The sequence below is a fragment of the Budorcas taxicolor genome, chromosome 5, assembly GCF_023091745.1.
Source record: "Budorcas taxicolor isolate Tak-1 chromosome 5, Takin1.1, whole genome shotgun sequence".
In the NCBI taxonomy this organism is placed as follows: domain Eukaryota; kingdom Metazoa; phylum Chordata; class Mammalia; order Artiodactyla; family Bovidae; genus Budorcas; species Budorcas taxicolor.
In genome coordinates this window covers 2,438,644-2,453,506 of record NC_068914.1, presented here as the reverse complement: position 1 = coordinate 2,453,506, position 14,863 = coordinate 2,438,644, and the positions used below count along the sequence as shown (strand labels likewise).

The 14,863-nt window shown below is 47.2% G+C and overlaps 1 protein-coding gene across 1 annotated transcript in view; it reads right to left on the bottom strand.

Moving 5' to 3' along the window:
- Nucleotides 1–13,128: 13,128 nt before the first annotated feature.
- The window catches only part of ERCC6 (ERCC excision repair 6, chromatin remodeling factor), a 64,298-nt gene continuing 62,563 nt past the window's right edge, over nucleotides 13,129–14,863 (bottom strand). The window contains exon 20 of the mRNA XM_052640286.1: nucleotides 13,129–13,913. Within this exon, the coding sequence (XP_052496246.1) occupies nucleotides 13,491–13,913 (423 nt within the window). The 3' untranslated portion in view covers nucleotides 13,129–13,490. The remainder of the gene's footprint in view (nucleotides 13,914–14,863) is intronic.

Genomic DNA, 14,863 nt, shown 5'->3' with positions numbered 1-14,863 from the left:
GAGCCATGTTGTGCAAGAGATGGCTTTTCTTTCACTATGCTTAAAATCTTTTAATTTTATTTGTGTGATTTTTTTCTAATATTATCTCCTGAAGTAGACTAAAAGCCTTGAAGGTAGAGAACAGGTCAGCGTGGGTTCATCATGACGCTCTCTGCCCTTAGCCCAGTGCCTAGCACCTACTACTAGACATGCAATGCAGAACACATCAGAATGAGGCCAGGTCTAGGGGCTCAAGCTCAGGAGGACGCGGACGTCGGCAGAGCACTTGGCGACCAGCGCCTCTCCCTCCCGTGCTGGCCTGCGTCCTTCAGTGTTCCCTAGGGTAAGCCAGGGCACAAATAAGCACCTGAATCAAGGGCCAACCAACTGTCTCCTCTCTCCTGGTGCAGAGGGCTTTTGAATAGTCACAGAGCAAAATGGACACACTGTGCAGTCTTACAGGAGGAAAGCTCTTCTCCTGTTTTGCCCAACTTGACTCACAAACCATTTGAGGGCTTTCGCTCTCCCCACTTAACCCGCAGTGCTAGAATACACATGGTGCTCCGCGCCTGAAATCCCCTGTACTGCTTTCCAGCTCCTGAGCACCATCTCCTCTCTGCAACAGGCACATGATTCCCGTCTCAGGAGAATGCCTTATGATACAGTAACAGGCTCCGCAGATGTGGCGGTGGAGGTTAGCACGCATGAGGCCCGGCCCTGAAGAGGGGCGGGTTTGGGGAATGGGTAAGAGCTCTCTGCTTCTGCATCCCCTCTGACTCTCTCCCTGTCCCCTCCCTCCCTCCCTCCTTCTCCCTCAGTGCCCTCTGTCCAGTCCAGCCCCTCACTGGCAAAGCCTGTGCTAAATTCTGTCCTATCTAAGGGATGCCCTGTCTGCCTTAGCTCTTCCAAGATTGTCTTTGGGCTCTGACCTCTCACCACCTTTGCCCCTTTAACCAAGAAATAGAGTTCGGATGGGGGGAGGTACCAGTGAAGAAATGGGGGAGGGGGAGAGGATCCTCAATTTTTAATTTCTGAAGGGGCATCCACCTGGCTACTGTGGTGAAAGATTTGTTCTTGTTGTTCAACCAGAATCGATACTGGCTTTATTACGTTTGAAATGTGAAAACGATTGTAGGAACGCCGCTGGCCAAGCTCCACACCTGCCTCTTTGTAACGCCGGTCCGTTTACACAAAGACCATTTCTACCTGACATCTGAGGGCATCTGGACTTACAAGAGATTATAAGATTTGTTTAAGTGAATAGATTTTTTTGAAGTGGTAGGTCCCTTTTATTCTGCTCCTCAGAAAAAGTGTTTAAAGGAAAAATCAATGAATTGAATGTGAAGATAATTTTTAAAAAGCACATAAGACAATGAAATTTAAAACATCCACAATCTTACAACCTAAGGGAACCATTATTAACATTTTATAGTCGAGCTTACAGATGTTTTATATGAATTTGTTTTATGTATATTTTTTAAAGAACAAAAGTGGGACCATAACATTACCTGGTTCTTACTCACTTCGCAATATATTGTGAATGTCTTTCTGCGTCATTAAATGTTCTTCCACAATATTCTTAGTGGTTCTACACACAGTTGGAGTATATGTTCAGTTGTTGGGACAGAGACCTTTAACAGTGGCTTAAACAAGACAGCGCATTTCCCTCTTGTGTGGATGTCCACTCTGCTTTGCTGGCTCTCCTCTCTGAAGTGGCAGGGCTCCCTTTAATCTGCTTTCTCCACCATCCCTCGGGTGTGGCCCTTGTCCACGTGCCCAGGAGGACCCTCTCCACATCTGCCTCACAGCCAGCAGGGAGGGTAGAGAAGGAGGGCTGGTGGCGCACCCTTCACTGGAGGGCACAGCCCTTCCAGCATCTGGAAGGTACACACGCTGCCTCTGCCTGCATCCCCATGGCCAGGAGCACGTCTCCACCCAGCTGGCAGGGAGACATCCGTGTGCCCAGATGAGCACCGCAGGGTCTGTTACCCTGGGAGAAACGAGAGTGAACGCTGGGGGCAGCAGTCACTGTCCGCCACAGCGCTGCTCCATCGAGGGGCTGTTGTGGAACATCCGTACAGCCATTGTTTATCTCCTAAGATAAATCTTCCAGTAGACAAACTGCTTGAACGAGCAATAAACATGCTGAAGATTCCTGAGAGTCATTCGTGCATATTCAGTCACCAAGCTCTGTCCAGCTCTTTGTGACCCCATGGTCTGTAGCCCACCAGATCCCTCTGCCCATAGGATTTCCCCGGCAAGGATACTGGAGTGGGCTGCCGCTTCCTTCTCCAGGGCATCTCCCCGACTCAGGGATCAAACCCGCATCCCCTGCAGTGGCAGGAGGATTCTTTTACCACTGAGCCCCCTGGAAAGCCCGAGTCTTTTGTGCTTGCTCCCGACTCTGTGAAAGCCTATGCCCGCTTAAATGCTTTTCTTTTTGGCTTCCCTCATGGCTCAGCTGGTAAAGAACCCGGCTGCAATGCAGGAAACCTGGGTTCGATCCCTGGTTTGGGAAGATCCCCTGGGGAAGGGAAAGGCTACCCACTCCAGTATTCTGCCCTGGAGAATCCCGTGGACTATATAGTCCATGGGGTCTCAAAGAGTTGGACATGACTAACCCTTATGGCAGAAAGTGAAGAGGAACTAAAAAGCCTCTTGATGAAAGTGAAAGAGGAGAGTGAAAAAGTTGGCTTAAAGCTCAACATTCAGAAAACTAAGATCATGGCATCTGGTCCCATCACTTCATGGCAAATAGATGGGGAAACAGTGGCAGACTTTATTTTGGGGAGCTCCAAAATCACGGTAGATGGTGACTGCAGCCATGAAATTAAAAGATGCTTACTCCTTGGAAGAAAAGTTATGACCAACCTAGACAGCATATTAAAAAGCAGAGACATTACTTTGCCGACTAAGGTCCATCTAATCAAGGCTATGGTTTTTCCAGTGGTCATTTATGGATGTGAGAGTTGGACTGTGAAGAAAGCTGAGTGCTGAAGAATTGATGCTTTTGAACTGTGGTGTTGGAGAAGACTCTTGAGAGTCTCTTGGACTGCAAGGAGATCCAACCAGTCCATTCTGAAGGAGATCAGCCCTGGGATTGCTTTGGAAGGAATGATGCTAAAGCTGAAGCTCCAGTACTTTGGCCACCTCATGTGAAGAGTTGACTCATTGGAAAAGACTCTGATGCTGGGAGGGATTGGGGGCAGGAGGAGAAGGGGACGACGGAGAATGAGATGGCTGGATGGCATCACGGACTCGATGGACGTGAGTCTGAGTGAACTCCGGGAGATGGTGATGGACAGGGAGGCCTGGCGTGTTGTGATTCATGGGGTCGCAAAGCGTCGGACACGACTGAGCGACTGAACTGAACTGAACTGAGCACCTTTCACTTTTACTACCTCGAGCACCCTTCAACTCTCCATCCTTTACCAAGGAGACCAGCCTGCATGAATGGCAGACATCAGTGACCACCACCCCAAACTGAAAAGTGTAACACAAATCCCACAAGCCTGCAGCAGCCCTCTCTAGTCTTGGGTGGCAACACGGAAACGAGACAGGGTCTCAGGGACAGCCCAGAGAGTCAGATGTAAAGACTCACAGGCCAGGGCACAATCTGGATGGAAGACCCTGATCCCCTAAACAGACCCTTGGGAGGCTGGTTGCAGACACAATCAGGAAACCCAAAGCCAGGGGTCACTGGGGTGGGAGCCGGAAGGTGGTGTAGGCAGGTTCTGGGAGAGGCATGAGGTCAGGGCTTTTTTCCCAGGCTAAGGAGGAAGACAGTCACAGGTCAAATACCAGGGGAGTCAGGACTCCAGCACTCCAGCCTGCTAGCTAATTTCTCCCTAGAGCAGGGGCATAAGCAGTGGTCCTCAGGGCTCCCCACATCTTCTCGGCTCCTCCACCACCAGGCCTGCCACCAGCAGATGGGGCCTCTGTTCACACCCCGACAGAATGGCCATACATCCTGGGTCACAGGTCAGCACTAGTGATTTGATGAAAATGTGAGCTCAGGTTAAAAGGAGAAGAGGGGAAGTGGGAGGAAGGCAGGAAGGCAAACCTTGAGCAACCCCATCTTGGGGACCAGAAAAGGGAAGGAGGAGGGCTCTCTCTGTCCCCAGGTGGCTCAGCCCAGTTTCCTCAGACTGGGCTGGCGAAGGACTGTTACCCACTGGCTGAGCTTCTGAGAGTGCTGCTGTTATCCTGGCGTCCCACGGCCCTGCCCCAACCCAGAGTCGCCCCTATTAAGCCAGAGCCAACAACTTGCCACTAGGTGGCACCAAACTGCAAAGACACTCGCCCCTTCCTCTTCAGCAGGAAGTCCTGTACAGACAGCTTTCCAAGGAAGACTGGAGCCCCCGCTGATTTATCCGGGTGTTGCCTGCTCCCATCAAAGCCCTGGCACAGAGTGGGGGCTCAGAATGTGTGAATGTCTTCTGGTTGCAGGACAGACGGACAGATGGACGGATGGATGCGTGGATAGAGCTGACACCCCTGCAAGAGCTGGGCATGTCTTCTTCTCCAGGTGAGCACTACAGATGAAGCTGGGGTCCACCCTGAGCCTCACAGGTAGCTCTAGCTCAAGAACGGGCCTTTCCTGAAGCTTCTGCCTCTGGCTCCTTCTGGGCCCACAGACTGGGCAGTGTCTTTATTATACAGATTGGTGGTTTACCTGCTTATGAGGAGGGGGTGAAGAGGGTGGGAGGTTGAAGAGCAAGAGATCACTGGGAGTGTCCTAATGATCTCACCCAGGGTGATCAGAGAAACCCCTCCTGTACCCCGTCCCCACCCCAGCCTGGCCAGCGTCTTCCCACCTTCAAAGCTCCGGCCTTCCCATTATTCATTCCCAGCTCAAAGTCATCTCTTCGAGAGAAGACTCCCAGGGCCACCACAGAGCTCTCCCCACACCCCCAGCTCTCAGCCCTTCTCCCGCTTTAACTGCCTTCTTCGCCATCAACACTGTCCCATGTTTTATTGGCCCACCTCCCTGCTAGCATGCAAGCTCAGTGGAGCAACTCGGTGTCTGGAACTGCACGTGGCAGACAGCATTCTGCTAACTGAGCAAACTCCAGCTCTTCCCCTGGCTGGACCAGCCACCAGCAGCCCCTGGTCCCCTCCCCCACCCCAGCCAGGACTCCCACCCCCAGGGAGAGCTCACTGCCCCTAAGAAGTGAAACTCTGCACGACAATAGGCAACTTCCCCTTAACTACTCTGCTGATTTTAGGTCCTGCAGTCCCAGCTCTGCACCAGCACCGTTGTAAACTTCATTCCCTTACAAAGGCCAGGATACACAAACCTAATATATTTTGTTTTAATTACCGCTGTTTAATGAGCCATAGTGAGACTATGGTGAGGGTGCACGAAAGATCATTTAGGGGAGACCAGTGCAGAGGTGCTGGTGAGCGAGCGCCTTACCTGAAGCTTCACTTGCTGTCGCATGGCTGCCTCTCTGCCTGATGGAGAGCAGTCACAACCCAGGGACCTCGGGGACAATGGGAGCTCCCACAGGCCGGGTGCCCGGCTTGCTCCCCATACTCATGGAGGCAGCAGACAACTGTTTAAATAGTTTCTGACAGTCTCAGATATTCTCAGATAAGCCTCAAACAAAAATGGCATCTTGTTTTCTCTTTTTCTTTCATTTTTAGGTGGTTAAACAGTTTATTGTACATATATTCTGTTTGTTGCTTGGTGGCTAGGTCATGCCCCGCTTTTTGCGCTCCTATGGACTGTAGTCCTCAGGGCTCTGCTGTCCCTGGGATTCTCCAGGCAAGAATACTGGAGTGGGTTGTATTTCCCTCTCCAGGGACTGAACCAGCATCTCCTGCACTGCAAGCTTATTCCTTACTGCTGAGCCCCCAGGAAAGCCTATAGCTTCTGCTGTGATGTATTTCTTTGTTTTTTTTTTAAGGAGGGCCTGAGTATTCCATGCTTACTTTCCTATTGGAAGGTTCACGAGTCCTACTGGAGGACTGATGATTTGTAAGAGCTTTAAATGCAGTTAAGATTTTCCCCTTCTGTCTGTCATCTGTGCTGTGTATATTCTTCATTTATTGTGCGGAAGTGGCTGTGTGTCTACCCAGGACAATCCCACCTGCTCTGGGCTTTCATCTCAGTGAAGCAAGGCTGTCCCCTCACTGCCCTTGCTATGAGTCGGGGGAGGCAGAGCCCTCGTTCCTCCTTAAGGCACTGGTTCTCTGGCTACCCAGGAAGGGACACACCTCCTCCCCGGCCCCAGGAGGACCCCATTCTTACATCACCTACATCACTTTCCCTGCAGGCCTGCTTCCCTGCTTGCCCAGACACTCCCTCTATTCTAGTGTTCCATCTAGGCTCCCGGATCCGTCAAATGTTTGTTTCTGCTTAGGAGGGGGCAGGAGCAGGAGAAGGCAGCCCTGGAGCACCACTGAGAATTCAGGGGAAAGGAACTATCCAGAAAAACCACACACAGAGGAGCCTGAGGCTCCCTGCGTGGTGGCTTGCCTTACTTGTCATGTTCACCTTCTAAAGTCAGGGTCAATCTAGGAGCGGGATGAGTGGGGACTGCTTTCAGCATCCGCCGCCCCCTTAAAGGAGCATCTGATGGAGGAATTGGGGGAGGCATTGTCAGCTGCAGAGAAGGCAGATGGACCTTGGAAACAGCTGAGGCCTCCCTCAGGTGACACTCTGCTCTGCAGAGCCACAACTGGCCACTCACAAACTGCCCCTGAACATTGCAAGAGCTGAAGCCCTGGGAGGAAGGCACAGGTAACCCCCTCGCCCCGCCCCGCTCCCTTGCATGGGATTTCCTGGCTCAGCCTGACCCTGGTCCTGGTCACACAAAAACATGGAGGGGAACAGAGGCATGAGGGAGGCTTGTCTGCCCGCCACCAACTACAGACAGGGGATTATTTGAAGAAAGTGGGTATGGGTGTGCTTCCATCTATTCAGTCAACCAATTGTTGCCAGGCTAGAAGGGCCCAGACATACCCAGAGGTGTCCTGCACATCCAGAGGTGTCAGGGCACGCCCATAGCAAAACAGCAGAAGGCTCTGCAGACTTAAAGAATCCGTTCCCATTTGGATCTCCAGACAGCCAGTGTTCCCAAAGACACGGGCCTATGCAGTTGGGTTTTACTGCACAATGATAAGCTTCTGTCTGTGACGGGGATATGGATGTTTGGGAGCTGGGGGACTCATGAACCAGGGTCTCTGACTGTCAAGTGGCTCTGCAGGTTCCAGCCCCACAAAAGGTGAGAGAGGGGGATAAAACCTCAGAGCCATGGAGGGCCTGAGCTGGGGCAGAACGAGGCCTTGCTAGTACCCACCACCCCCCCACCTCAACTCCATCACGATGGACTGATGGAAAAACAAGCCAGGACTGGAACCTGGGTCACTGGGCTCAGGTCGTTGTGGCAGGAGGGGAGCCTGAGCAGCTTCATGCTGGCCAGCCAGGCAGGACCCTGCAGGGAAAGTGATCAGAGAGAGGGGAGGGTCAGAGTCCAGCGAGAGCTGGGGAAGGACTCTGAATGCAGCTTCTACTCCATCTGGGCCAGTGGCCAGCATACCCATGCTTTGGTCCTGCTCATTCAGGGTTTTGACTGAATTCTCAGTGTGCAAAGGGCTAGTTCCAGAAAGCTTTCATCTCTAATGTCCCCCCTGCCTGTCAGAGGGGCCGTGACACTCAGGGCACTGTCAACAGAGCGCTCGCTCTCCCAGGCTGAGTGTGAAGCCATCCTCCCGTCGGGCAGGGCTGGGCAGTCCCCCAGGGGGCTCCTTGCCCCTGGTATTGGTGTGGATGACCAGCAAGGGGTTCCTGTCCTCTTTCCTGTCCACTTCCCGTTGATCTTGCCATAGCTGTCCTGCAACGTGCCCATTTCGTTTGCAGTCAGGACGGCAAAACACAGAAAGCTGCTGGCCGAGGCCTTCATCTGGATCCAGACAGACACCTGGAGATGCCAGGGTCCAAACAGGGATCAAACAGGATGGCCCTGCAGCCATACAACCTGGGTCCAACTCTGGGTCTTATTAGCTGAGTGCTTTCCCCCCCAGTGGTTAGCATTTATTGGGAACATTCTACATGCCAGACACTTGATATTTTGCATTATCTGAAACCAGTCTTCACGGTAACCCCATAAAGTAGGTGCTGTATTTATTCCTATCTTACATACAAAGAATCTGAGACTTAGAAGTAAGCTGTGTTAAGTAAATTTAATATGGACCAGTTCCCCGTAAGACAAACCAAATGAGCAAGTCATGGTTTTCCGCCTAAGCAGACCCAAGCCAGTGCGTGTCTTTAATGCACGTCCCTCTCCCATGAGATGCTATATTCCTTGACTGGAACCTGAAAGAGGGAACCCCCTTTTCTAGGATTACAGGTTACCTGGATTATAGAATCTGTCATCACACTGAGACGAGGAGGAAGCAGGGAAGGAATAGTCTGTGTCAGGAGTCACAGACTCTAGCTGTTCTTACCAATATTTAGCAGATTTCTTGACTGTCTCTTATTTACAGTATACCCTTAGGATTATTTCCAGAAACATTAAATTTTCCAGGGAGGGGAGGGGTGTTTGTCTTCTGGAATTTCATCCAGTTACAGTCCTTTTCTGGATTGCACTTCTGCACAGCCCTTCACACTGCCATTCTAGGAGTCTAAAAGATGTTTTCATGTTGGAAAATTACTGTGAACTTTACAACACTAAGAGATTTAAAGGGGAAAAACAACACAATTAAATCAATAGATGCAGAAAAAGCATTTAATAAAATTCAGCCCTGGATTCAGAACTGGAAAGAGCATTTCTTTAACTGATAAAAATCATTTGCCAAGAAATAAAAGCAACCACATGTTCAATGGTAAAACTTTGGAAATTTAATCTTCAGTGTCAGGAATAAGGCAAGGATGCCAATCATTGTCAAATATATTATCATATTGGAAATATGTAGTGTAAGTATTGAAATCAAAGAAATACAATTGTCATTACTTGTAGCTGACAAGACTGTTACATACAGGACAATTTATAGACTTATTGGATTTAATAAAAGAGTTCAGCAAGGTTGCTAAATACAAGACCAATATGTAAAATCCAACAATACTCCAGTTTATAAACTAAAAAATGGAATATTTAAAATGTCAGGATAGCAACCAAAACTGTAGAATTAGGAATAAATGTAAGATGTGCATGACCTTATAAGATGTAAGTGAAAGACACAATGGAATTATGTCTTTATAATATGTATCATAAATAGAGTGATGTGTTCTATTCATAGCTGAGAAACTCAGTATCATAAACAATCCTTCACAAGCAACCTGTACAGTCATTACAATTTCAAAAGCAAGATCCAAATGTAACAAGCTGATTCCAAAACTCAGGAACAAAGGTCCAAGAAATAAGAAATTTCTTAGAAGATGAAGGGAATCATTCTATTATACTATGATTGCCAATTATAAAGTACAATGATTAAAACAGTGGGTTATTGGCAAAATTAAGTAGACCAATTTAACATGAGTACAGAGACCAGAAATATTCCCATAATTATAGAAATCAGATATAATGATAGATGAAGCCTCGTAAATCAGGAGGGAAAGGATGAAATATGTTTTTAAAGGTGCTAGAAAAAGTTTAATTATCCACATGGAGTTTATAAGAGAATTTATGAGAGTGTAATCATGGCTTTAGTTAGGAAAAGGGTTCTCAAGGAAACAAAATGAAACTGAATTTGGCTATATTTAAAAACCTGTATATAATAAAGTTCTCTGTTCTAATTCTCCATAGCTTTATGCAGAAGTAAAAAAATCCCTAACAAAACATCTATAAAATAGCTGCTAAGTTGCTAAGTCACTTCAGTCATGTCCGACTCTGTGCGACCTCATAGGCGGCAGCCCACCAGGCTCCCCGGTCCCTGGGATTCTCCAGGCAAGAACACTGGAGTGGGTTGCCATTTCCTTCTAGGAACATCTATAAAATAGCTATTTTAGGAATAGGAATAGGAATCAACCTAATATGAACTGTGCAAGACCTTCGTGAAGAAAGTTATTAAAATTACTCTAAAAACAGCCTATCATGATACTAAAGGCAAAAACTATATTGTCTATTATCCTCAAATTAATGTATAAACTAATACAATCTCAATCAAAAGAGCAACACAATTTTAGTGGAACTTAACAAACTGATTCTAAGTTTCACCTGAAAAAGAAAATGCGCAAGAATAAGACAACGGCATTGAGGGGAAGGAAAGGAAGCCGGCCTGCAGGCAGCGCAGCACTGTGCCGAGCCAGACAGTGAAGCGTGCGGCCGGGGAGCAGAGTCTAGATCCAGTGTCCAGAAACAGACAGGTGGGCGCATGATAAACCTGGCATCTTTCAAACGCTCGGAGAAAAGATTGGACTGTTCAATAACAGTAGGAACAACGGCCTTTCTGTCTCAGAGGATGTCTAAGACAGAAGGGAACCTATAGTAAAACTAGGTAAACATAACATGAACGGGTAACTTGTAAAGGAGGATCTACGAATGGAAATGTTTGTTTTATAAGTAATCAGAAAAATTCAAGTTAAAACAAGGTATTCTCAACCACACAACACTGGCTAGGAAAACAAACTCCCGAGGCTGACGTGGGCTACTGCCTGCTGAGAGTGTGGAGAAACAGTCCTTTTACGGGGTGTGAATTGACGGAGGTAGGTCCGCAACATCCATTACGTTTGAAAACCTACCTGATTTTAAGTCCAGCAATTCCACGAAGGTAGTTACACTTAGAGAGATGAAAAGGTATCTAGCATATGTTAAATGAGAAGTTAGTTGTTAAACAACGAGGATGATAATTGCATTTTTGTAAATCACATGTAAAATAAAACAAGCTGCTGTAACAAAGAGACTCCAACAAAAGACAGTGATTTAAACAAGTCAGGAATTTATTTTGCTCTTAAGTAACAGGTGAAAAGGAAGCAGTTTGAGACTGGCAGGCCAGACTCTCCATCCTCAGCACACAACTCTGACGCTCTTGTGTCCCTGCTTAAGCTCCCACAGGCATGTTGGCCAGCACGAGCGGGGAATGTGGAGAAAAGTAGATACCCAGTTCCTCATTTCAGGGTGCAGTCTGGACGTTCTCTTCACATCCCACTGCCTGTCATGTGGCCACATTTAACCATTTAGCAGAGTGTTAAGTGAGCAGCCTTGGTGTCCAGGTACAAAGCAGGAGTCTTAGCAGGAAAGGAGAAGGGGAAAATGGACATTATAGCAGCAGCAGCTGCCACATGTATCTGCAAAGGCATGGAAAACAGCCCGCAAGAATACACACCAAATAGAGTCCTCATCTCTGGAACAGGAGCAAGAGGAGTGGGAGGCAGAGTATTGCATTGCCTGAAATGCTTTAAACAGTGGTCATGTTTTAACTAAGGGATTTTCCACATTTCACAAAGATTTTACAATCCTTCATTGTAGCTTAATACCAGTATAACCATAGTTGTTAAAATTATGATACTTGGAGCATTTTCCTCTACGTATCTCCACCCAGGGGCATGATGACAAAGCTTACCAATGTCCACACTGAGACACAGGCATGGCAGTGACTGCCCAGGGTCTCAGCTGCTGGGAGGGCTGAGGCAGGCTGGGAGTGAAGACCATCGCCCTGCGACTGCATCACAACTTGTGCCCGCATTTTCTACTTGAAGAGAAGGCTACAACTTCCCTCGCTCAGTAGACTTCAGATTTCAGACAACAGAGGTATGCTGCCAAGCACTTCGTATTCGTGAACAGCATCAGGACTTAAATATGAGAACAAGAGGGATGCAATTTTTTTATAGGTTAAAGACAATAACAACAAAAGAACTTCGCAGAAACAAAATTCATGAGTTTTGACTCCCTTCTGAGCCAAGTAGTCAAGTTTGGGATGCACTGACCCGTTTAAAAGTCTATTATTTCCAGACAATGATGGCAGAATGAAGATGGTAGGATCCTCTTCCTCTAGTAATAACACACGCTAAAAACGGAATGAAATGAACAAGCCAGAATCCAGAAAAAGCAGCACAAAATCCTGCTGGGAATTACGACTCTATGACATCTCCTGTCTAAAGGGAGGGAATCACAGACCAAGTTATTTAACAAAATCTCAGAAAATGTAACTAAAACCCAAGTCTTTAGTCAAAAGCTTCACGTTGCCCAGCAGAGCCCCTCCTTGACTCTGAAACCCAGAGTCCTCCTCTCTTGAGTGGCAGAGAAGAGCACAAAAGAGATCTGGGACCTGCTGCTCACTTCAATATGAGCTAGATGGGAGGAAGGCAAAGGCAATACAGAAAAATCAGAAAGCTGGCAAACAGCAAGCCAGAGAAAACAACTCTAAGAACAAACGCACTGGACCACAGCAGCTCTAGCAGACACTTAGGAAGTCTGGTCAGTTTAAGAAAACAAGACTTCAGAGCTGAGACGATAAGCGGAACAGTGAGAAGGAAAGAGAAACAGGGTAAGAAAACAAACTAAGGACCGAAACGACACCGTAACAGAACTCTAAACACGTAAACAGCCAGAAACAGCCGCAGACAGAAAGCAGATGCCCACAACAGGAGAGTCACGGGGAACGCAGGACAGGAGGGACGGCAATGCCGCGACAGAAGGCAGAGAACAGCGGAGCCTGGCCGAGGCTACCGGCGTCCTCAGAGAGGAGGACAGCGAGCTGAGCAAACAGCGCTCCAGGCTCCCTCCCGGCAGCACCATGCGGTGATGGCGGTCCACCTGGGTGTGGTCGGAGTGGCGTTCCCACGCATGGGCACGTGCTGGCGGTTTTATCTGTACTTACTTTTGGTTAACCTTGGGCTTTGTTTGTTTTTTTAAAAGGTAACACATTTCATTTTCCTAAAACCAAGAGTCAGTGTAGGAGGAAAAAGGTGCCCTTTGCTTAAAATAAAGCAACTTTAAACTGAGAAAACTCTAACCTTCTGCAAATACACATCTCATAATTTATTACCAAACTATTCTATGTTTTGCAAATAAAAAACTTGCCAATTTAACAGTACCTTAATGGAAGATTGCTTAAAGGCAATCAATAGGATTCAAAAGGTAACAAATTTGATCTCTTTTTTGAGTGGCAAATGATCGGTTTAAGCATTTAAACACGAGGTACCCAAAAGATACTGTTAATAGCTACTGATGAACTGATTATCTGAACAGGTATAACTGAATGTAAGACATGTTTTTAGCACCAATAACAAGAATTCTTGCAAGTTCTGGTCTATAACCTTCCAATGAGTAGTAAGTAATGTGTTCCCTGATAGCATCTTCTGGGTAAAAGAACAAGTGTGTTCCAAGGATTAACGGTTAGGTCCCTGAATTTATAACATAATTCATTTTGGAAAAAAAAAGTCAACCCAGGTATTTTTAAAACTTAAGTTTTGGAGAAGAATTTCTTCTTCCCCAAAGTTTTATGAGGTAGCTATCATTCAAAGTAAACATCAAATACAGCCAACTTCCACTGACAAACATGATAATTAAATAATTAATCTTTTCATCAGAAAAGTCAATTAGAAGTCCAGAGAGTAATGTTGCTCAGCAGTATTCTGGCTTGAGTTTCCAAATGCCTTCACCAGCAGAAGTTCTATGAAAAGTGCACAGATTTCTCAAGAGTTCTCTAAAGACACAAGACTGTGATGCTGATAACCTGGACTCGAACTCCTGCAGTATCTCCTGGGTGCTGGCCTGGCCATCAACTTGGGCCTGAAAGGCAATGAAGTTTCTCATTTCCACCAGCAGGTCATCATGCTCTGTGCTGCAGGGCAGCGGAGCGGCGGCTTCTGGGAGGCGCCCAATTTCACTTTCTAAGCGCTCTGGCAAAATGAGGTGGTTCCTAGCTCTCATTTTCGCCAACAGTGAGGACGAAGTGAGAGCCCCAGATGAAGACTCTGCATCTTCAACTTTTCCACTAAAATGCTCCAAAACATGATCTTTTCCATCCTTCTTCACAGTGCTGTCCTGGAGAAAGAAGACCAGTGCATGGATATATTTAATCTCCTGTTTATGCTCCCACTTATTTCTCCAAAGGCTCTGAGGGGCCATAAGACAACACATGTGCCCAGGGGCTGAGGCTGATGGGGGAAGAACGAGACACCATCTGACGTAAAGGGAAAGGAGGAGGTTTAAGTGTCTAAACTCACCTGCTCTTAGAGAACATTTCCTAAAAAACCCCCAAACTACACTATTTACGTCATCACTATCTTGAGTAGTGAGCATGGAGGGAGGGCCAGGATTCCAGAGAAGACATCTAGGAAAACCGTCTCCAGGAGGTACGGGCTCTGCAGGCTTTTCCTGTTCTTCCTCCCAAAATTTCCCTGATCTGGGCACCATGGGATAAGGAACAGTATCAGAGCTGTACTTCTTTTCCTTCACTTTTAAATCTTTTACTCTCTGTACACCTCATGTGAGTTTCCTCAGAACAGCAACAGAAATCTAGCTTTTCTTCGTACTCCTACTGCTAAAAGAACATAACACGGGAAGTGAAAAAAAGTTTCTCTACTTCTAGATGTGTTCAAATTAATCTAAAAGTAGGAATCTGAACCTTGGAGTTTTCAAATTTCATAAATAACACAAACCTTAAGCAGAAGGAAAAAAAAAAGGAAGTATTAAACAATAAGAATATGCCCTGTTATTTACTCTCAGAGAGGCACTCAAGGCGTTTAGGGCGTTGCAGGGCAGCGAGAGACGGACGCGATGCTCTCGCAGTTTGTAAATCACAAACACCACTCGGGCGATTTTCTAGATCTTTATTCTAGACAGCAGTGGTCCCTCGAGCTAGCACTTCACCTCCGAGTGGGGCGGGCAGTATGGGCAGCAACACATATCACCTACCCAATGTGAACTTCTGGAAGACAAAACAGACTCTACTACAGATCTTGGGTTAAAGGCTTTGCCTTTTCTAGGAAGTT